General features: G+C 42.6%; 1 protein-coding gene across 2 annotated transcripts in view; it reads left to right on the top strand.

Annotated features, from left to right (window-relative positions):
- Positions 1 to 6,481, top strand: part of IL13RA1 (interleukin 13 receptor subunit alpha 1) — a 54,708-nt gene extending 48,227 nt beyond the window's left edge. For both annotated transcript variants that reach the window (XM_072817291.1, XM_072817290.1), the window contains exon 11: positions 3,987 to 6,481. In XM_072817291.1, coding sequence (XP_072673392.1) covers positions 3,987 to 4,079 — 93 coding nt within the window. In that variant the 3' untranslated portion in view covers positions 4,080 to 6,481. The remainder of the gene's footprint in view (positions 1 to 3,986) is intronic.
- The last annotated feature ends 14,574 nt before the right edge of the window (positions 6,482 to 21,055 follow it).

Below are 21,055 nucleotides of genomic sequence, written 5' to 3'. Positions count from 1 at the left end.
GGATTCGATCCCGGGTCTCCAGGATCGCGCCCTGGGCCAAAGGCAGGCGCCAAACCGCTGCGCCACCCAGGGATCCCTGCCTCCTCTCTTTTCATCTGGCTTTCTCTCTGACCTCTCTTGTCTCTGTCTGGGTCAGTGTGGAGTCTTTGTGCCCCAGTTGCTCCTCAGAGTGGGCCTTTGCCCTGGAAGGGAGCTTTGGATGATTTTGAGAGTTTGTGGGGTGCAGGCAGCTCCCAGGCTATTCTGCGGGCTCCTCGCCCCTGGTCACTATACGGAAAGGCAAACCCCTGCCAGTCTCTGTTGTTCTTCATAAATTAGCTTGCTGAGGTTTGAGCTATTATAGAGTTCTCAGATCTCTCCTATGCCCTGCTGGTTCCCTCACCAGACTCCTCCATAACTAATTTCATTGTGGTCTTGTAGCTGTCTCTGATTTGTCCCACCCGTTCATATTTCAGAGTTTGTTGGGGAATCATTGTGATCCAGTTTTGTTGTAGATTGTGTCTGTGGATTTGGGTTTTGCTTTCCTACCTACCCTAGTTACCCTTCCTACTTGTGTTTTTTATGGTGGCATTTTGGGACATTTAAAAACTGCTGCCAGCCACTACCTTCTGCCCAGGATTCCTCTGTAAACTACAGACCGTGGGCCACATCTTGTCTACTGCTTGCTTGTCTACAGCCTGCAAGCTAAGAATGGTTTTTATGCGTTTAAGTAGTTGAAAAGATCTAAAGAAGACTATAACGTCATGACATGTGAAAATTATTTGAAATTCAAATTTCAGTATCAAGTTTTGTTGGAACACAAGCCATGCCTGTTCATTTACATGTTATCTATGGCTGTTTTCATGCTGTAACAGCAGAATGAGTTTTGGAGACGGAGACTCAGCTGAAAATATTTATTAACTGGCCATTGACAGAAAAAGTTTGCCAACCCTGGTCCTATAGTATACTTTTTACTGGCTACCTAGTAAGTATTCCATTGTGTGAATATATCATAATGTACTGAACCAAGTCCATATTATTGGGCATTTAGAGGAATTCTAAATTTCATTATTACAGGCATCATTTCACAGCTATATTGGCATATATATTTTATTATTTGGGAGGGATATATTGTTACAGGTAAGATTGCTGGATCAAAGGAGATTATACTTTTTAAACTCTTTGATTAATATTGACGAATTGTCATCCAGAAAGGATATACAGGCTAAATATCTATTAAGGACACTGAGCCAATAAATTACAGTGCATTCATGCAAAGAAATATTATGCAGAGGGTAAAGAAAATGAGGTAGCTCAATTTTACTGACACATAAAAATACATAATATATGCTGTTAAACTAAACACCCTGGTTACAGATGTAGAGTATGAGTCCTTCATTTTAAGGAAAGAGGGCAATAGGATACACACTTTTAAATTTTTCACAAGAAGCAGAGATGATAAGTAGGTTGTACCAACTTATACACCCAGCCATAGGATGTCTGAATGGTGGTTTTACCATGCTTTTGTCAGTGTGAGGGTATCTAATTTTTTTTTATTTTTTGCCAATTGACGGATGAGAAAAGGGCATCTTGTTTTCATTTTATATATCAACTTTTGTATTGTTTTGTATGTTCATGGGCTCGAATTAAATTTTTTTGTGAATTTCTTGTTCATTGTCCATTTCTTTTTCCCTGCTATATGCATGTTTTGGAAACTTGGTAGTTTGTAAAGCTCTTTTTATCTATTGGTTATTAATTCTTTGGCTTGTCCACTTGCCTTGGTATGGTATTTAGAGTGATTAGTGATGGTTTTTGCTGTTTATGCATTCAAATCTTCCTGTATTTTTTGTGTGTAGAAAGACTTTTCCTGACTCAGATTTATGTACTTTTGTGCAATATATTTTTCTAGTACGTATTTGATTTTGGTTTTTACATTTAGGTCTTGAGTCTATCGAGAATTTATGCATGTGGGCCATTGAGTAGGGTTTAACTTTATTTTCCAAATGCTTAGCCAGTTGTCTTAGTGCCATTTATTGAATAAGCCATTATTTCAAGGTTATGTAATTTTTTCAGACTGCTTTTTATTAGATCATGTGCATTTCACATTTTTAAAAGTCAGGTTTGTTGATTTGATTTATGTAAAATACAATTGAGTCTTTTTAAGTGTATAGTTGCAGCTGTAGCAAATGTGTGCAGTTGTGTAGCTACCACTCACTCTAGTCAAGATCTGGAACATTTTCATCTTCCTCCAGAAAGTTCCCTCATGCCCCTTTATAGTAGTCATCCTCTTCACCTCTGACCTTATACCCTTGCAGCCACTGATCTGTATTCTAGACCTAGATTTTTGCTTTTTCCAGAATGTCACACAAATACATAGACTTTTGAGTCTGGCTTATTTCACTTGGCATGGTACATTTAAGAGACATCTGTGTTGTTGCATATTATCAGTACATTTTTTTCATTGCTGAGCAACATTCCCTGATACAACCATGCCACAGTTTATTTAACCATTCACTTGTTCAAGGACAGTGGGCTTGTTTCTAGTTTGGGGCTTTTATGAAGAAAGCTACCATAAACATTCACGGAGGGGTCTTTCTGTGGACATGTTTCCATTTCTCTTGGGTAAATACCTGGGAGTGGGATTACTGGGTCATGAATAAGTGTATATTTCATTTTATAAGGAACCATCCAACTGTTTTCCATAGTGGCTGTAGGATTTTGCATTTCCACCAACATTATATGAGAGACCCAGTTACTCTGCATCTTTGTCAGCACTTGAAATTGTCAGTATTTTTTATTTTAGCCAATCCACTAGGAGTATGAGGTTAAATTGTTTAGAATAATTTAGCTGTTTTAAGCAGTGTTCCTCGACTCATCCCTGCACATGCTTTCTAAGACTGGATGCTCCTGACCTGCTCAGTCAGGCTCTAATCGTACAGCCCAAGGCAGCTGAAGAGTCACCATTGCTCTTGTTTCTGTTTTTCTGCTTTCTGTTTCCTTTTGGAGGCTTAGAGAAACCAAAAAACATCAGAGCAGAGACGGAGCTTAGAAATAATCTAGTGGAGGGGTGGCAAACTTTTCCTGTAAAGAGCCACATTCTTGACTTCCCAAGCCATTTGGTCATAGTCAATGGCAACTCACCTCTGCTGTTGTAGCATGAAAGCAGCCACAGACAGCACAGAAACGGATGCGTGGCCATGGTACAATAAAACTTTATTTACCAAAACAGGCCGCCTGCTGGATCCAGCCCTGACACGGCAGTTTGCTGATCCCTGGTTTAGTCTAGCAACTTTATTTTACAGATGAAGGGACTGAGCTCAGGTTCCACCCTTTCTCTTGATTTATAAGTAAAGAAGGCAAAGACCAGAATATTGGCTTTCACCGTTAAGAGACATGCTTACATTGAGTTCAAGATGAGCTTACCTTTTAAACACATGATTCCGGGTCCTAGCAAATGATGTCACATGAAACTATCAATATACGATCTTTCAAAAGTTTTAACTGCAACTAAGACTTTTGGGGACATTTTATATATTGCCATTGACCTCCCTGCTGGTTGACTTTTTTTGAGGCTATTATATCTCTGGAGTAATGGGCAAATTTGAGTAGCAATAAAAATAAAGGTAGTAACGTTTAAGTAAGAAAAGCACCACCACCCTTTTATTTGTCCTCAAAAGACTTTGTTTCCAGTTTTGGAGATGTCCAAACTTCTCTCTGAGATGGCTGTCAAACATCATGTAACAATCCCATGCTTCCCGCCACCCCCCTCCCCTGCCCTGCTCTGAATGTTAATTCCTGACTGTTTTGTTTCATGAATTGCTCAAATAGATGGTTCTTAAGTCAAAAAAAAAAAAAAGAAGAAGCAAAGCCCAAACTGTAACAGGAAAACATACACTTATGGTTCCATGCACGCAAACCTAAAAATAAGCACTGGCTGTGATTCCTCAGGGAGAGAACATTGTTTAGAAGAGACATCTCATGTGTGTGTGTTTTTTCCTCCCTTCCAGCACTGGAGGAAGTACGACATCTATGAGAAGCAAACAAAAGAAGAAACGGACTCAGTAGTGCTGATTGAAAACCTGAAGAAAGCCTCTCAGTAATGGGGATAACTTATTTTAGCCTTCAGCATGACCTTGTAAAGATTCATCCCATTCTGCGTTTGTGATCGGGGAACTCGTTCAATGGAAACTAAAACTACTGGGCCATTTAAAAACAGGCAGCTCAGAAGAGCCACAGTTGTTATGTTGAGTCGTGCACTGAGAAACTAAACACAAGGGGCTCTTTGGTGAAGAGAGGGGAATCCTTGTTGAATTATAAAAGCAGACATCCCTTGCGAAGGCTTCAAAGGAGGGGACAAAGCAGCCAGCAATGATGATGGTAGAGTTAATCTTATCAAGAGTTGGGACAACTTCTGAGGGATCTGTGCCTGCTTTGTATTCTTTGTGTCAAACAATACCAACACATTTTATTTGTTGTGTGAAACTCATTTTGGGTGCAGTTGCTAATGCCAAACTTGAGTCACAGAGAACATCTAGCAAATGAAATTGGTAAAAATCTATTATCTGTTGTTTAGGATCTCATTGAGGAATGTTTGCGGCTCTTAAAACTTTTAGCAGTCTGGAATCATCCACCCCTTGAGCAGCAATTTTCTCCACTTTGAAAGGCCCAGGCATCAGTGTTGGCCATGAGAGATGACATTTAGGGAAACAGCAGAGGCAGCTCCTTTACCTTTCAAAGCTGCGGCAGGCTTTTTGGGGCAGTGGAGGTAGAAAGACTTGTTGGGTATGAGAGTTTGAACCCCACACCATCTCCCACAATGGGTCATGTCTTCTTAATCTCTGCCGATCAGATATTCACCAGGTGTGCCTGTGCTCAGCCCCTGGCTGTGAGGCAACACTCGAAGGGTTTGACAGTCCCGTGGAGACTCCTCTGTTCTTACCATTTGATCTCCACCGGTCATTTGCCAGACCCTGGTTCCCACACCCAGTCTCGCCCCTGTCGCATTCGCCCACATTCCTGTCAGCGTGTCTTTCCCCCAGTTCATCAGAAATTAGAATTTAAAGCTGCTCAGAACACCTAGAGGGGCAGGGAGTAATTTGCATCTCAGGTAAAGTGTGAGGAGACAAACAATGACTGATTTTTACATATTTGTAACTTCTGCGTGAGTCTGCATTTCTTTGAAGGTTTTCAGCATTTACTAATTATGCATTTTCTAAACAGGAGGTATTATCATCACTTAAAACTTCGCTGTTTGCTTCAGAAAAGAATAGTTATATCTTCCCCCTTTCCCTTACAGTCACAACTGGTTATGAGTAGGTTCTGCTTCTTTATATGGATAGCATCTGCGGCTCCAATATTTGTATTCATTTTTTTTTTGCATACTAAGTTAGGGTTCCATTCTCACCCAGCCCTACACCATACCCACAGAGGTGTTCCCTCCGCTCCTCCACCTTCCTCCAAATTTAAGGAAGTGTGGAAGTGAGAGGCTAATCTCCCCTGCCCCCCCACTCTCTCTCCTCATGTGCACCAACTCAGATTCCTGGTAGGAACTTAAAAACTTGATACCGCAAGTTCTCCAGACACTCACCCATTGGTTGGCAATCAGATGCTGCCACTTGCAACTCCTGCTCTTAGGGGAAGGGAGGCCGTCAGAGATGCCTGCTCTCCAGAGGTTTGGGCGGAAGTGGCCACCTGCTTGCACCGCAGTGGAGGAGGAGTGTGCCCTGGCTTTTCTGAGGAAATTTCATGGCAAGGGAAGAGATCGTGTTTCCTCCCGTGCTTTTTTTTTTTTTTTTAGGTCAGATTGAGACCTAAAAAAGGGAGACAGGCAGAGTAGATGTCCCAGTTTGTTCTCTGATTCTCTAAAAAGAACGTTTGGTTTTCCTGTGTAGGGATAAGATTATTTCCTAGTCAAGTCTTTTTTAATTCTGGAAAGCAAAACACCTAAACGCCACACCCAAAGCCAATTTTCCTGGCATCCTATTTGGATGGCAATGGGGAGGGGGGAATGCTTTGGTATTACGATTAGCCAGGGGACTGCAGATGGTGACAGTCACAGCCCGGGAGTGGGGAGATTGCATTTTGTTTCCATTCTCTTGCTTTAAGCTGCAAGATAGTTGAGGGAAAAGGGCAGTGAGTTATGTGAATACCTATGCTATGGCTGTTCTATAATTGCTGAGAAGTGATTCCCAGGCTTTGGGAGCTCTTGGGAATCTGAATACATCAGTGGAATTTCCTTCCCCTGTGGGAAACTCGTAGGATCATTTGCTATGTTATGCCTAAACTGTATGGATTTTTTTTCTCCACATACCTAAGTAAACCCACTGTAAGGATGGTCATTCTTATTCTTTCATTCAGATAAGTTTTTCCTTTATCTGGGCACTGAAGGGATACGCAAAACAATGTTAACAATATTTTTGGTAATGCCTTCAACTAGGGCTCATTTTGTTTAACTTCTTATAGGAAAGCTTGAGTGAAATAAATATTGTCTTTTTGTATGTCATCCACATGTTTTCCTTTGGTCTTACTTTGGGGGGCAGAGTGCTAATGAGGGGTGGGTGGTGGAAAAATTGTAGCTAAAAGAATAAATGTTGTGGGAAAAAAAACCCCAACCATCCAGGATGGCCATTTTATCTTACAGTCATTTCTCATAAGCTTCTCTGCTGTTCTCGGTCCACCTGTGTTTTCTGATAAGAGCATGTACTGGGTTTAGTATCAACACTGTCAGTGCAAGCAGGACCTAAAAGGGACGTAGGTATTTGATGAATCATGGTTCTGATAATTAAGGGAAATGCACTACGGGGCTGGTACTGCACCAGGGTGGGAGGCGGGGTGGGGGGCGCTGCACCAGGGTGGGAGGTGGGGGGCAGGTGGGGGCTCCCCACACTGCACACACCTGCCTCCCGGGTCCCCAGGCGCAGCTGAGGCCGCACCACTGGGCTGGCGGCTGTGAGGGGCTCCGCCTGTCCTCCTTCAACCAAGGGCCAGAAAAGCACGTCATTACCAAGGACAAGAAGGGGGGGCCAGTTCTGCCGGCTGATGCAAGTCTTCGTCCCCACATACCTGCTGGTTTGGGTGTTCCCAGTGAAGGAGTGTCACCCAGACATGGATGCGTCCCTGCAGAGCAGCACGTCGCCAGAGTCCAGGGCGTGACCTTCACCAAGAGTGGCTCTGGCACGTTGCCAACGATGTCATCCTGCCCCAGGAAGAGAATGTCTGTCATCAACCTGATTGTGACCCCCAACCAGTGGCAGGAAACGTATGGGAAAAGAAAAAGAAATACAAGTGTGTGTGCACACACACACTGTTCAGGAGGCTGTCATGGTATATACATGGCAGGGGGACCCCCGGTTAGGAGTTAATCAGCTGAGAAGGTTGGGTGTGAGACTGATCATCAGTTTTCAACAGCTGTCCTCTTAAGAGATGGTCATGTGGTTTCATATTTTCTATAACTACAGCAAAATGGGTTGAATGTCATGGAGGGGTTTTCTTTTCCCCATTCATGTTAAAAAGAAAACCACAGGCCCAAAATGGTGTCACTTACCCAAACTTAATAAACTAGTAAATCAAGACTTAATACCTAAACTAACTGTAGTTTCAACCTCCCAGAGTGTAACCTTTAACTCGTCAACATGGAATTTCCTGGTCAGTGCTGGAAATTTTACTGATAGACCCTTTCCGTTCCTCTTAGGAGAGTGACCTTGTTTAAAACAATGGATTCCTTGCTGATAATTTCCTTTTTCCACTCCCTCTCTTGGTTTGTTTGTTTCTTTTTAGAGGGAAGGTGGGAGAGGGGAAGAATGAGAGGGAGAGGGAATCTGAAGTCTATGTGGGGCTCCGTCTCATAACCCTGAGATCATGACCTGAGCTGAAATCAAGAGTTAAACGCTTAACCAACTGAGCCACTTAGGCTCCACGCTCTCTCTACCTTTAAAAGCCTTTTCTTTTCTGTGGCTCTTTGGAACTCCTCTCTACTTGATAGATGAGATATTGCTCTATTCATGAGTCAAATAATAAAGCCAGTTAGATCTTTAAAATTTACTTGGTTGAATTTTTATTATTTAACAGTGTTAAGCTCTCCGAGTGGGTCTTTAGCCAGATCACATTTACGAATTACCCTGAATCTTTACAAGAGCCAAACCCTAGGGAGTGGGTAGGGGCTGCTGATCTCAGAGATTATTTCTGGAACTATCTAGAATGATCCAAGAAGATTCCAGAAATCTGTTTCCAGGTAAGTATAGTTGTGTTTTTAATAAGAAAGCTTTGCTGCTTTACATCAATACACTGAGTATTATGACAGAAAACAGTACAGACACTCAAGGTTGTATATCTATAGGAGATCTGTGGAAAACAAATTTTTTTTAAATTTTTATTTATTTATGATAGAGAGAGAGAGAGAGAGAGGCGGAGAGAGACACAGGGAGAAGCAGGCTCCATGCACCGGGAGCTCGATGTGGGATTCGATCCCGGGGCTCCAAGATCGCGCCCTGGGCCAAAGGTAGGCGCCAAACCGCTGCGCCACCCAGGGATCCCTAAATTTTTGTAGTCATAAACATGTTCACCTTGTCTCGGAGAGAGGAGCCAGAATGAAGTATATTTGACTTCCAGAATAATTTACCACTTTGTCATTTCCATGAAGTCCTGCTCTTTTATAAGCACGACTTTGTGCTCACTGAGTAACACATTATGCTGTTAGAGTTATTAGTAGTTTTAGAAGAAAGAAAGGAAACATTTATTTCAGAGACTCTTCTTTTAAACCATGATGATTAGATCAAAAACAAGTATTTTGTGTGTGTGTGAATACTCTGGCTAAATCTTGGCATGCTTTTGCTTTAAGCAAGGGAGGAGTTTTATTGTCACTTGGATGTGCTAGATATTTTTTATATCAGTCTCCAAGATTATTTCTTCCTTAAGGTTCATTGGCCTTTAACTGTCTTTCCTAACGGTCACACTATTAGTTTACTATTAGCAACAGGAAAATATTTCATTGCTAGCTTTCAACATTTATTAGGTATAAACATTACATAAACAGAGAAAATAGTGATTAAGTGGCTACCAGGTGCCAAGTTCTATGGATTATTTCACTAAATTCCCATGTGAGTCCCATGAAGATAGGTGGCATTATTATATTCATTTTACATATGAAGAAACTGAGATATAAAATGATTGAGTTGGGGGTGTCCGGGTGGCTCAGCTGGTTAAGTGTCTGCCTTTGGCTTGGGTCATAGTCTCAGGGTCCTGAAAAGGAGCACCATGTTGGGCTCCCTGCTCAGCGAGGAGTCTGTTTCTCCCTCTCCCTCTGCCCCTCCCCCTGCTCATGCTCTCTCCCTCTCACTCTCTCTTTCCCAAATAAATAACATCTTAAAAAAATAAAATGGGTTGTATATGCAAGATCACACAGCTAGTAAAGGAGACAGAATTGGAAACCAAGTCAGCCTGACATTAGAGCCTATATTAGAAGGCCAGTGATATGTTTACTTGTCATAGGAAGAAAGCTACCTAAAGAAAAAACATTTTATTTCAAATTGTTGTCAAATTGCTTATCAAACAGAAGCTATTTGAGAATTTCAACCATTTAGGTGAGCTTTTTACAGCTTTTCAGATTTATTTGTGCATTCATTCATCAGTGTGCTTTACACAGGGCAAAGTAACCTAGATTAGAATTCAGGAGTTCCAAATGACCTTGGGCAGGCATTTCTTCCTGTTTGCATCTGCTTCCCTATCTATAAGATGAAAATGTTAGACTTAGCAATTTTTCATTCCGTGCAAAGTTCATAACACTGGCCATAAGTTGTAGAACTCATTCAGAAGTGAGGATCTTTGCTACAAACACTAGAAATACCATGGGCAGGTACCTTCCTTTCTATGGGCATCAGTGTTGTCATCTGTAAAATGGGGAGATTGGACTAGATTAGCTCTATTCTGACTTCCAACAAAAACTAAGATAATGACTTGTTTTGCATATCAAGAAAATGCATTTACAGTCACCTACTGTTGCTACAGGAAGTAGCTAGCTATGAGCAGTAACTGCCAAAAATAAGCAGAGTGGTTCCTTTAATAGAATGGTAAGAACAGAGGAATTGATACATTGGATGAGCCCTGTGGTCCATCCAAATCAGATTTTTCACAAGGGCCCAGCCATGATTATGCCTAACAACTATTCCTTACCCTGCCTTGCAGATCTTAGGTCATTTTGCCTAGAAACACACACAAAAATGGATTTTGTATAATATAGGTTGCTTGTATAATGATATTTGATATATTACCTAAAATAGAGTCCTTTCGAATTCAATACTTGCACATTTGGTCATTGAATTTAACCTTTTGTTTTAATTTGCTCAAAAATAAAACATGTACATAATGTATAAAGTTGAAAAACACCACAGGGCTTATACAAAACAGCAGTCCCCTGCCCCACCACTCCTGACCCCTGATTCCTGCTCCCAGAAAAGATGCCCTCACCCTATCCCTGGGACCTGTAAAAACGTTGTTACGTGGCAAAAGGGACTTTGCAGATGTGATTAAGATTATAGATCTTAAAATGGGGAGATTATCCTGGATTATCCAGGTCGCCCAATCTAATCACTTGAGTCCTTAAAAGCAGAGAAATTTCTCTGGCTGAAAATGGAAGAGGAGGACAGATTTGAAGTACCGAAAGGACTCAAAGTTCTGTTGCCAACTTGAGGATGGAACAGGTCATTAGAAACTGTTACAAGGAACTGGATCCTGACAACAACATAAATGAGCCTGGCAGTAGATTCTCTCCCCTAGCGTCTCCGGATAGGAGCCCAGGCTGACCAACTACATGACTTCAGCCTTATGAGACCTCCAAGCAGAAAATTCAATCATACTTTGTTGGACTTCTGACCTACAGAAGTGTGAGCTAATAAATGTGTGTTGTTTTAAACTGCTTTAACATTTTTCGCTGGTTCTTTTGGTATATAACTCTTCTGACTAATACCCTAACAATGATATTTCCCTTTTTTTTATATTTCCTATTTTTATTTAGGTTTAGAAACTACCTATTTCTGAATTTCTGCTATGAAAGATGAGGATCTAGCTTTCTTATGTGTCCCCAACACACACATACACACACGTGCGCGCACACACACCTACCCCACATGCACTCACACTTCTGCAAATACAAAAAATTGGGGTTAAAATATTCAATATTGGGGCACCTGGGTGGCTCAGCGGTTGAGTATCTGCCTTTGGCTCAGATCATTATCCCAGGGCCCTGGGATCAAGTCCCACATCAGGCTCCCTGCATGGAGCCCGCTTCTCCCTCTGCCTGCTGCCTGTGTCTCTGCCTCTCTCTCTCTCTCTCTGTGTGTCTCTCTGATGAATAAATAAATAAAATCTTTAAAAACGAAACAAAATATTCAATATTTGCATTATACTGTATAATCGTTGCACACAGTTGATCCATGTAGAGTATCATTAAGTTGTATTTCCTTTATCTTGTCTTCCCTTTATTGTCTCTTTTTTTGTCTCTTTTTTTTTATTCAGTTTGTTTTTCTATGTACCTGTCATGAGTTCAGCCCCAAACTCACTAACAAAACCACAAAACCCCATTCAGCATGGTCACATATCATATGCATAATTGACGAGTTCCATTTCTTTTTCTTGGAGACAGCCCTCGTGCAGTTTGCTTGCTTCCTGATCCATTCTGTATGTTTGCCTTCAAGGCCCACCCCCACCTGTCATCCAGGGAGCTCCCTTTGCTTCTCTTCTTTGATGGACTCTGCTCCCCACATTTCAGGTGGTCCTCTTTCTTGCTTGACACCCTGGCGTTGCTGGATTACACCCTGTGATAACTTCCTTAGAATGATTGTGAGGGATGTAATTTTGAATAAGACTCTTCTGTGTCTGAATATAGCTTCACATATAATTAAAACTAGCCCTCGGTGAAGAACTCCTAATTAGAAACAATTTCCCTTCAGAATTTTGAAGACTGTATTCCACTATATTCTTGCTTCTAGTGTTGCTTTTGAAAAGTCTGATTCCTTTATTAATTTCCAGTTTTCTAGGTTTAACTCTTCTTTACCTGTAAGCCTTAAAAGTTTTCTTTGGGTCTCTAGTTTTTTAAAATTTAACAATGGCATGCCTTCTTGAGTAGCTCCTTCCATTTACTGGGGCTGGGCCCTTATGAGCCCTTTCAATCTAAAAACTCGTCCTTCATGTTTGAGACTTCACCTTGGATTATTTCTCACATGATCATGATTCTATTTTTTTATTTCTACAACTATTATTTGGATATTGGGTGTCCTGGATGAATTCTTTAATTTCCAGATCTGTCTCTCCTATTCCAATTAATTATCTTTGAGTTCAACTTTTGGGAAAGAGCCTCGCTTTTTTGTTTTTTGTTTTTTGTTTTTTAATCTGCAATAGGCTGTTAAGAGAACCTATTTCAAACTTTACTGTGAGGTTTTGAAATAAACCATAGAAAGGGAACTTTAATAAACAGTAGCTTATGAAACACATACCATTATTTTGGCACTAATTCCTTCTCCATTTTTAAAAAAAGATTTTAAGTAATCTCAGGACTCCTGGGTGGCTCAGGGGGTTGAGACTCTGCCTTTGGCTCGGGGCATGGTCCTAGGGTCCTGGGATTGAGTCCTGCATCAGGCTCCCTGCATGGAGCCTGCTTCTTCCTCTGCCTATGTCTCTGCCTCTCTCTCTCTCTGTGTTTCTCATGAATAAATAAATAAAATCTTAAAAAATATATTTTAAGTAATCCCTATATCCAATGTGAGGCTCAAACTTACTTGCAGGCTCTACCAACTGAGCCAGCCAGGCGCCCCTCCTGTACCCTTATATGAAAATAATAATCCTGGTGCCAGTGATGTATCTTGCTTCTACAATACTGTGTTATGCTATTTACCTTCATTGTACTGAACTGATAGTGACATGTCATTTTCTAATTGCACTGTTGTTAGAAAAAGACTTTGACGTTTGAATCTCAGGATATTAGAATCTTAACTTTTTTATGCTTCTAAAAACACTTAAAGTCAAAAGCAGTTTTTATTATTATTAGTTTTTTAAAAAATAATCTGAATTTTATTTTTTATGATAGTCACACACACAGAGAGAGAGAGAGAGGCAGAGACAGGCAGAGGGAGAAGCAGGCTCCATGCACCAGGAGCCCGATGTGGGATTCGATCCCGGGTCTCCAGGATCGCGCCCTGGGCCAAAAGCAGGCGCCAAACCGCTGTGCCACTCAGGGATCCCCAAAAGTAGTTTTTAAAAGATTTATCTGAGAGAGAGAGAGAGAAAGGGAGGGGGAGGGGAGAGGCACAGGGAGAGAATCCTCAAGCAGACTCCCCACTGAACACTGAGCCCGACATGGGACTCGATCTCACAACCCCAAGATTATGACCTGAGCCAAAACCAAGCATTGGTTGCCTAACCGACTGAGCCATCCATGTGCCCCAGGTCATAAGTAATTTTTCTGTCTTTCCTTCTTTCTTTCTTCCTCTCTCTCTCTCCTTGTCTCCCTCCATCCCTCCCTTTCCGTCCCTCCTTCCATCCCCTGGAGTAGATGAAAACTGGGGGAAAAATGCTAGATAGCTGTTCCTGGCAGTACAATAGGTTGTTTGGAGCCCACACTATTTTCTCAAGATGAGAGTTCAGGGTAAACCTCTAATATTTGAGGATTAATGTGTACCCTGACACACAGCCCAAAATAAGGCTGGTCAGAACCTAGGGCCACTGAGGAAGCTAGCAGACAATTGACAAGCCTCAGCCCCAAGGGGAGGCCTGGGTTTGCTGTGAGCTTCACACCCAAGAGCTGCCTTGCCTATACATAGGGGCCCTTGGAGACCTGAACTAGAATTATAGAGGAAGAAGGCACCATAAGCCAGGAACAGTCTAAGCTTGCTTATTTATTTTTTAAAAAAATATTTTATTTATTTATTTCAGAGAGATAGAGAGAGAGAGAGAGCACAGAAGTTGGGGGGAAGGGCAGAGGAAAAGGGAGAAGCAGACTCCCCGCTGAGCAGGGAGCCCGAAGTGGGGCTCCATCCCAGGACCTTGGGATCACGACCTGAGCCAAAGGCAGATGCCTAATCGATTGAGCCACCCAGGTGCCCATTGCCTTCTCTGTTGATGTGATCGTTTTCCTTTGACTGAGAGTGATATTAAAACTATATGACATGGGCACCAACCAGTCAGGTCTGACACCAGCTGTAATCTCTTGGTAGAGTCAGATTAGTATGTAACGATACCGAACTCAGCAGCTACGTATTGAGCACCCACCATGTGCCTGTGCTTTCTGTCTCATTGTTTCTTAGAGTTTACGGTAGGGATGGATATTTATTTCATCTGGCGAACCAGTTCTGCCTGGAGACACTGTTTTAAGGACGATTTTGAGATTGAGTTTGGGCTCAGTAGAAAGACCGCTGAAATCTACTAGTGATGCCTCTCATTAGAGTACTGATGGGGGAATGACTTGAAGAATTTGTGCCACATGGTTGCATCCTGGGCTAAGGAATGGAGGGAGATCGATCTATCATCTATCTATCTATCTATCTATCTATCTATCTATCTGTCTATCATCTATCATATAATGCATAATCTTCAAGGCAGAGTGTGAAAAATCAGAGCTGTAAACGGACGCCCAAAAGAAATGCTGTAGATAAGCAGGGGAAAGAATGATATGCACCTTGGGGGGTGAGTACAATCTGAACAGATTAGCAAAAGGGGGCATTCTTGTCCTGGGAGCAGTGTGAGCAAAGTCACTGATGGTGGTGGCAAGGATGGATTATGGGAGGAAGATGACAGAAATAAACAGATGAGCTAGGAGCTTAGTTGAAAGGTGGTGAGGCTCTCCTGTGCCAAGGAAAATTCGAGAAGACAGCTCAGATGTGAAATATTTTAGCGGTGGACTCACCAGGACTTGACAAATGGACGGGAGAGATCCAACATGCTATAGGCTATAGCCTATAGCAAAGGCTTGAGCAGGGGCAAGGGACGCGGTGGATGGGAAATGTGAATCCTGTGTTGGACATGTGGACTATGGCTTGTTGGAGAAAACCATTGGGTCATGATTTCCACCAGGTCGGAGGGCACTCGGGTGGCAATGAGAGGAAAGCAACTTCAAGGGTCAGGGCTGCAGGAGCCTGCACCCAAGGAAAGACCAATGGGGTCACTCCCAGAAGACACATTGCAAGCCTCTTGGCACAGGTGAAGAGACTCCAAATCTGAGCCTGCCACAGGGCAGTCACGCGATGGCAGCAAGAAGGCAAGGCAGAGCACTTGCCAGCAACTCACCGCTCAAGAGTAACACGCTGCTGCCATCTGGGGGCTGTGTGGAGAAATGGTAATGGCAGCTCTGTGATTGCCCCTTGGTGACAGGGGACATGATTTTGGAGCCACCGAGACCCCTCCTCTCAAACGCTTTTTAGAGTTCTTCCCTGAAGTCTTTTTAGGCTGGCTCAATTTCTCTGTCCCCAGTGAAGAACACTATGGGGCACGTGTTCTGTAGTATCCTTTCTTTCCAGAAGGGTTTAACCCTTGAGAGCAGACTACTTCCGGTCAGCTGTGGCATACTAGCGCCGAATTGAGATCTTTCCTGCTGCTGCTGCTGCATGTACCTACTGACCGAAGTTCTGACTGGGACCACAGCTCTCTGCTGGACCCACCGAATCCCTTGTTTTGATCGAGTCACTGGTTGGCTTTGACTTTTGATACTAGAACATCCTCCTTTGTGCCTCCAGGGGCACCACTTACTCACTGATGTTTTCTTTTGCCAGCCTCCGTTTCAGGAGTGGAACTGGGTCTTCATCTTTTTTGTTCATTCATTCGACATTTATTGAGTGGCTACTGTGCTAAGCTGAAGCTACACTGGGGAAAAAAAGAGATGCAGCCCCTCAAAACGTTGTATGACAGTCTAACTGTAAAGACCGGAAACAATCATATGGAATGTGACTGTTCCTCTGAGTGAAAGATTGTAATGATGCAGTGAGAGCAGTTAACGGGAATCCGACCATATCTTGAAGGGTAGCAAAAACTTTTCTGAGGATGTGGGAATTAAGTTGAAATTTGAAGAGTTAATAGGAATTAGCCAGGAGGTAACTATGCTGAAAAATATGAAATCCACCAGGCTTGGGAAAGGAGCCATTGTCCTGGTTCCTTTGCCTTCTGGGATGGTAGTGCAATCGGGAGCTTCAACAGCTTTATACAGACGGTCTCTAGGAGAATCTGGAATCTGGAATCAGCATGTCAATTACAGTGAAAAGTTTGTGTCTAAAATAAAAATAATAATTACAACAATAACAATCAGAAAATCAGGAAACAGTAATATAGAACCAAGGGTGCCTGGGTGGTGTGGTTAGTTAAGCGTCTGACTCTTGGTTTTGGCTTAGGTTGTGATCTCAGGGTTGTGAGATTGAGCCCCTCATTGGGCTCTCTTCTCTGTGCAGTCTGCTTAAGACTCTTTCTCCCTCTCCCTCTGGCCCTCTCCGGTGCACGATCTCTCTCTTTCAAATAAATAAATAAAATCTTTAAAGAAAGAAATATAGGGGATCCCTGGGTGGCGCAGCGGTTTGGCGCCTGCCGTTGGCCCAGGGCGCGATCCTGGAGACCCGGGATCGAATCCCACATCGGGCTCCTGGTGCATGGAGCTTGCTTCTCCCTCTGCCTGTGTCTCTGCCTCTCTCTCTCTCTCTCTCTCCTCTCTCTCTCTGTGACTATCATAAATAAATAAAAATTAAAAAAAGAAAGAAATATAGAACAACAACAAAATTAACCCCCCAAACTCTGAATTAGCTTGCCCTATTTTAGAAAAGAATACATATCAAGTAGATAAAGGAATACTAATATTCTCAAAGTCTTGAAGTATTATGTTTCATTTTCTTTCACTTTTTTTTCTTTTCTAAGAATTTATCTAATTTAAAAAATCTTTACATATACTCATTTGAACTGGAACATATTGCCTTAAATATTCTAGCGCATTGGATCTGAACCAATGCAAGATATCAAAAATCCACTTGAACTTCAGATTCCTCATCAGTAAATTAGGGATAATAATAGGAGCTGCATCCTGGGGTTCTTTAGAGACATAATGATTTAACACTTGATGAAGCACTTTAAACCAGTGCCTGGCCAATCGTAAACACATACTACGTGTTAGTATTATTTTTTCGGCACTGACCTGTTTGTAGAACATGTCAGAGGAAAGACTATCAGGCTGATAGAACATCGAGGTTGCTTTGACACCACGCCATGGAAAACACTGGCTACTCTAGCTGCACAAAGGGCCAACCCTGACACTAGAAACGCTCAGTGGAAAAAAAGAAGCTGAGAATGTTGCATGTAAATCACCTCGTTTGCAGAGATGCACACAGAGAGCTTCCTTTGTAGCTCATGGTCATAAGGGCTCCTCTCTTCCCTCATTTCTGACAGGTGATCTAGTCTCCACCTAAATACCTCCAGCAACAGGGAGTTCTCTGCTGTTGGAGAGAGACCATTCTTCACATTCTATAATCAAAACTCATCTTCCTCGTATATCTATCTACCTGTTCGTCTTTCTACCCTGGGGAACCAAATAGGACAAAAAAGTTTCCTGCACAACTGGCAAAATTGGAAAAAGGACTGCAGATTGCTCTTGTGTATCATTGTTGAAAGTCCTGAATTTGATAACTGTGCTGTGGTTATCTATGACACTGTCCTTGTCCTTGGAAATTGCCCACTGAAATATGAAGGAGAAAAGTGGAGTGATATATACAATGGTTCTGCAAATGGTGCAGAGAGAAGAACATTAATATGTAAGTAGTGAGAGTCCCAAAACATTCAAAATTGGTGGGACCAGGATAGATGGTCTAGGAAGATCCTTGTAGTAGTCTTTTTTTTTTAAAGATTGTATTTATTTATGTATTTATTTATTTATTTATTTATTTATTTATTTATCTATTCATTCATTCATTCATTTAGAGATTAGAGAGAGGGTGAGCAGGGGGAGGGACAGAGGGAGAGAGAGATAATCTCTAGCAGACTCTGCCTTGAGCACAGAGGCCACCTCGGGGCTCCACCCCAAGGCCCTGACATCATGACCTGAGCGGAAATTAAGAGCTGGATGCTTAACCGACTGAGCCACCGAGGCGCCCCTCTTTGTAGTATTCTTGCAACTGTTCTGTCACTTTGAAATTATTTCAAAAGATAAAGTTAATAAAATATCCTCCCTCTTCCATATGATAGCTCTTCAAAGGTTTGAGAACAATTACCACATTTATTTGATTCTACTTTGCTCTCTCACTCACTTGTTGGTTGGTTTGTTCATTCATTCTTGGACAAACACTGACGAAGCATCTGCTTTGGGCCAGGCCCAGTGCTGGGCACTGTAGGTAGAGCAGAGAAGATAGTCCATTCCATCTACTGTCATGGAGCGTAGGGACACAAGGAAGCCCCAAGGTAATCAACAAGCAGTTCTATTCTTTCTACTTGTGAAAGAATTACAAAGGAAGAATGGAGGTGGTGGTATGAGGGTGCCTACAAGAAGGTTCTGAACCTAGCAAATGGCCCCAGCATCTAGGGTTGTAGAGATGCAGAGGGCAGGAAGCCAGAGAGATTAGCGCTCCTTTATGAAAAATCTGTTGGCTGAGGGGAAGGATTTCTGGGTCCAGGTGAGCAGCTTTGGACAAGCATTTGACAAGTTGTCCCATCTGCTCCCTTAAATGTCACAGAGCATTGAAAAGAGATGACCTGGATTTGAGTGACAGCTGCTGTGTCCCAGCGATGTAACTGTGAAAGAAATAGAATAGCCTTGGTGCCTTAGCTCAGGTTGCAACCAATCAACAGTAGGGGGTCTTTAGCCGGCTCATTACAACACGGGGACCACCAGGAACCAGGAATCCAGCGGCTCGCCCCCTGCCCTAGCCCCTGCCCCCGGCAATCACAGCTGATGGCGCAGCTATGGCAGCTGGGCCCCTTGTCACATACAATCGAGCTTGGGGTTGGGTTGTGCCTGGAAGAGCCCTGAGAACAGAAACTCCGACGGGAACCCAGCCGGTTTCTGTAGTAGGATTTGTCTTAACAGCTTAGATGAGAAAACTCAAGCTTTAGAGCCATTAATATGTATTTTTCCCCTCAAGGGAAAAAAAGTCATTAAACGTGGGGCTAGATTGGAAGATGAAGCTGAGGATGTGCATGCAAAGCCTAGTGCCGAGAACATAATAAGCTCTTGATGAATGGCAGCTATTGCTCTTTTCATGATGGGTACTAAGTGGGCTGGGTGAGGGAAGGCTGGTAGCATGAGGACACTGGATATTTATAACTCCAGGGCATCTTCCTGTCAAAGGGACAGAGGACAGGGCTCCAAGGGGAAGGGAGCAGAAACTTCTGCCCGTCTCTTAGTTTTGCTTCTCACGAGCACCTCGTCTTCTCAATAGTCAGTACTCATGATCTAGTACATGTTTGCTTCATTCATTCAACAGATGTTTGAGAACTTGCTGCGTGCCAGACTCTGTCCCAGGTGCCAGGGATGCACAGGTAAAGAAATCAAGCGAGCACATCACCTCATCTTTCTGTATACCACAGTACTTCTATAGCATGATTTTATTCGATCCTCGTGGCAATCTAATAAAAGAGATACTTTCATTATTGTGTCCATCTTAAAGAAGAGGAAAGGGACACACACAGAGACCGATGAATTGTTCCAAGGGTGGGCCCAATGGTGTTTGAAGCCAGGCCCCCAGGCCATAGTTCAGCACTTTTTTCATCACACACTCTTGGAATGGCCACCAGCCTGATCTGTTGCTCACCTGCCAGCCCCCCTCTGCCAGGGGGGGCACCCAGGCCTTTCCGGCCTGCCTTCCGCCTCTGCACGCCACCCTCCTTCCTCTCTTGCTCTAGATCTGCTCCGTGGGAAAGACACACACCATAGGATGTCACTTCTGTGTGGAATCTAAACAGAACCAAAGAAACAAAAACCCAAACAGACTCTAAAACACGGGAAACAAACTGGTGGCTGCCAGAGGGGAGGTGGAGGGAGGGAAATTGATGAAGGGAATTAAGTCATACAAGCGTCCAGTTGTAAAATAAAGAAGTCATGGAGATGAAAAGTGCAGCACAGGGAATTTAGTTGACAATATTGTAATAACCTCCGTATGGTGACAGATGGAGGCCGCTCTCGCGGTGAGCACTGAGTAATGCGTGGAACTGTCAACTCACTGTGTTGTACACCTGAAACCAATATAACACTGCATGCCAACTATACCTCAATAATAAAAGAAAATGTAAGCCGCTTAAACATTTTGAAAACACAAATGTTAAAGCAATCTGAAAAGAAGAAATAAAAATGTAGGGGCGCCCGGCTGGCTCAATCGCTAGTGCAGTCGGCTCCTGATCTCAAGGTCATGGGTTCGAGCCCCCACACTGGGTGTAGAGCCTAGTTGAAAAAAAAGGAAATAAATAAAGATGAAAAAATGAAAAAGCCAGCTTTATCATCATACAGTGTACACTCATCCAATTCATCCTTTGAAGATATACAATTCAATGGTTTTTAAAATATATTCAGAGCTGTACAGTCATGACGACAAGCGATTTTTACATTTCCACCACCTTGAAATGAAACCCTGTACCCATTAGCAGTCTCCCCCTTTTCTCTCCTTCCCACACCCCCTGGCAACCATTAGTCTACTTTCTGTCTCTTTGGATTTGGCTGTTTTGAACATTTCATATAAATGGAACTATACAATCTATGGCCTTTGGCGACTGACTTCATTCACTTAGCATCTTGTCTCCAAGGTTCATTGGTGTGGTAGCATGGATCAGTACTTCATTTCTTTTATGCATCCATCAGTTGATGGACATTCGAGTTGTTTCCATCTTTTGGCTATTATTTATAATGCTGCTATGAATATTTGTGTATAAGTTTTGTTATGGATATATGTTTTCACTTCCCTTGGGTATTCACCTAGGTGTGGAATTGTTGCATGGTATGGTAATTCTGTATTTAACCTTTTGGAGAAATTCCAGACTGTTTTTCCGAAGTGGCTGAATCATTCTACATTCCTGCCAGCAAACTCTGAGGATTCCAATTTCTCCATATCCTTGCCAGCACTTGTTACTGTCTGTCTTC

Source organism: Canis lupus, chromosome X (assembly GCF_048164855.1).
Source record: "Canis lupus baileyi chromosome X, mCanLup2.hap1, whole genome shotgun sequence".
Classification (NCBI taxonomy): Eukaryota; Metazoa; Chordata; class Mammalia; order Carnivora; family Canidae; genus Canis; species Canis lupus.
Note: the sequence above shows the minus strand (reverse complement) of the source record. Positions and strands in the feature narration are given on the sequence as shown.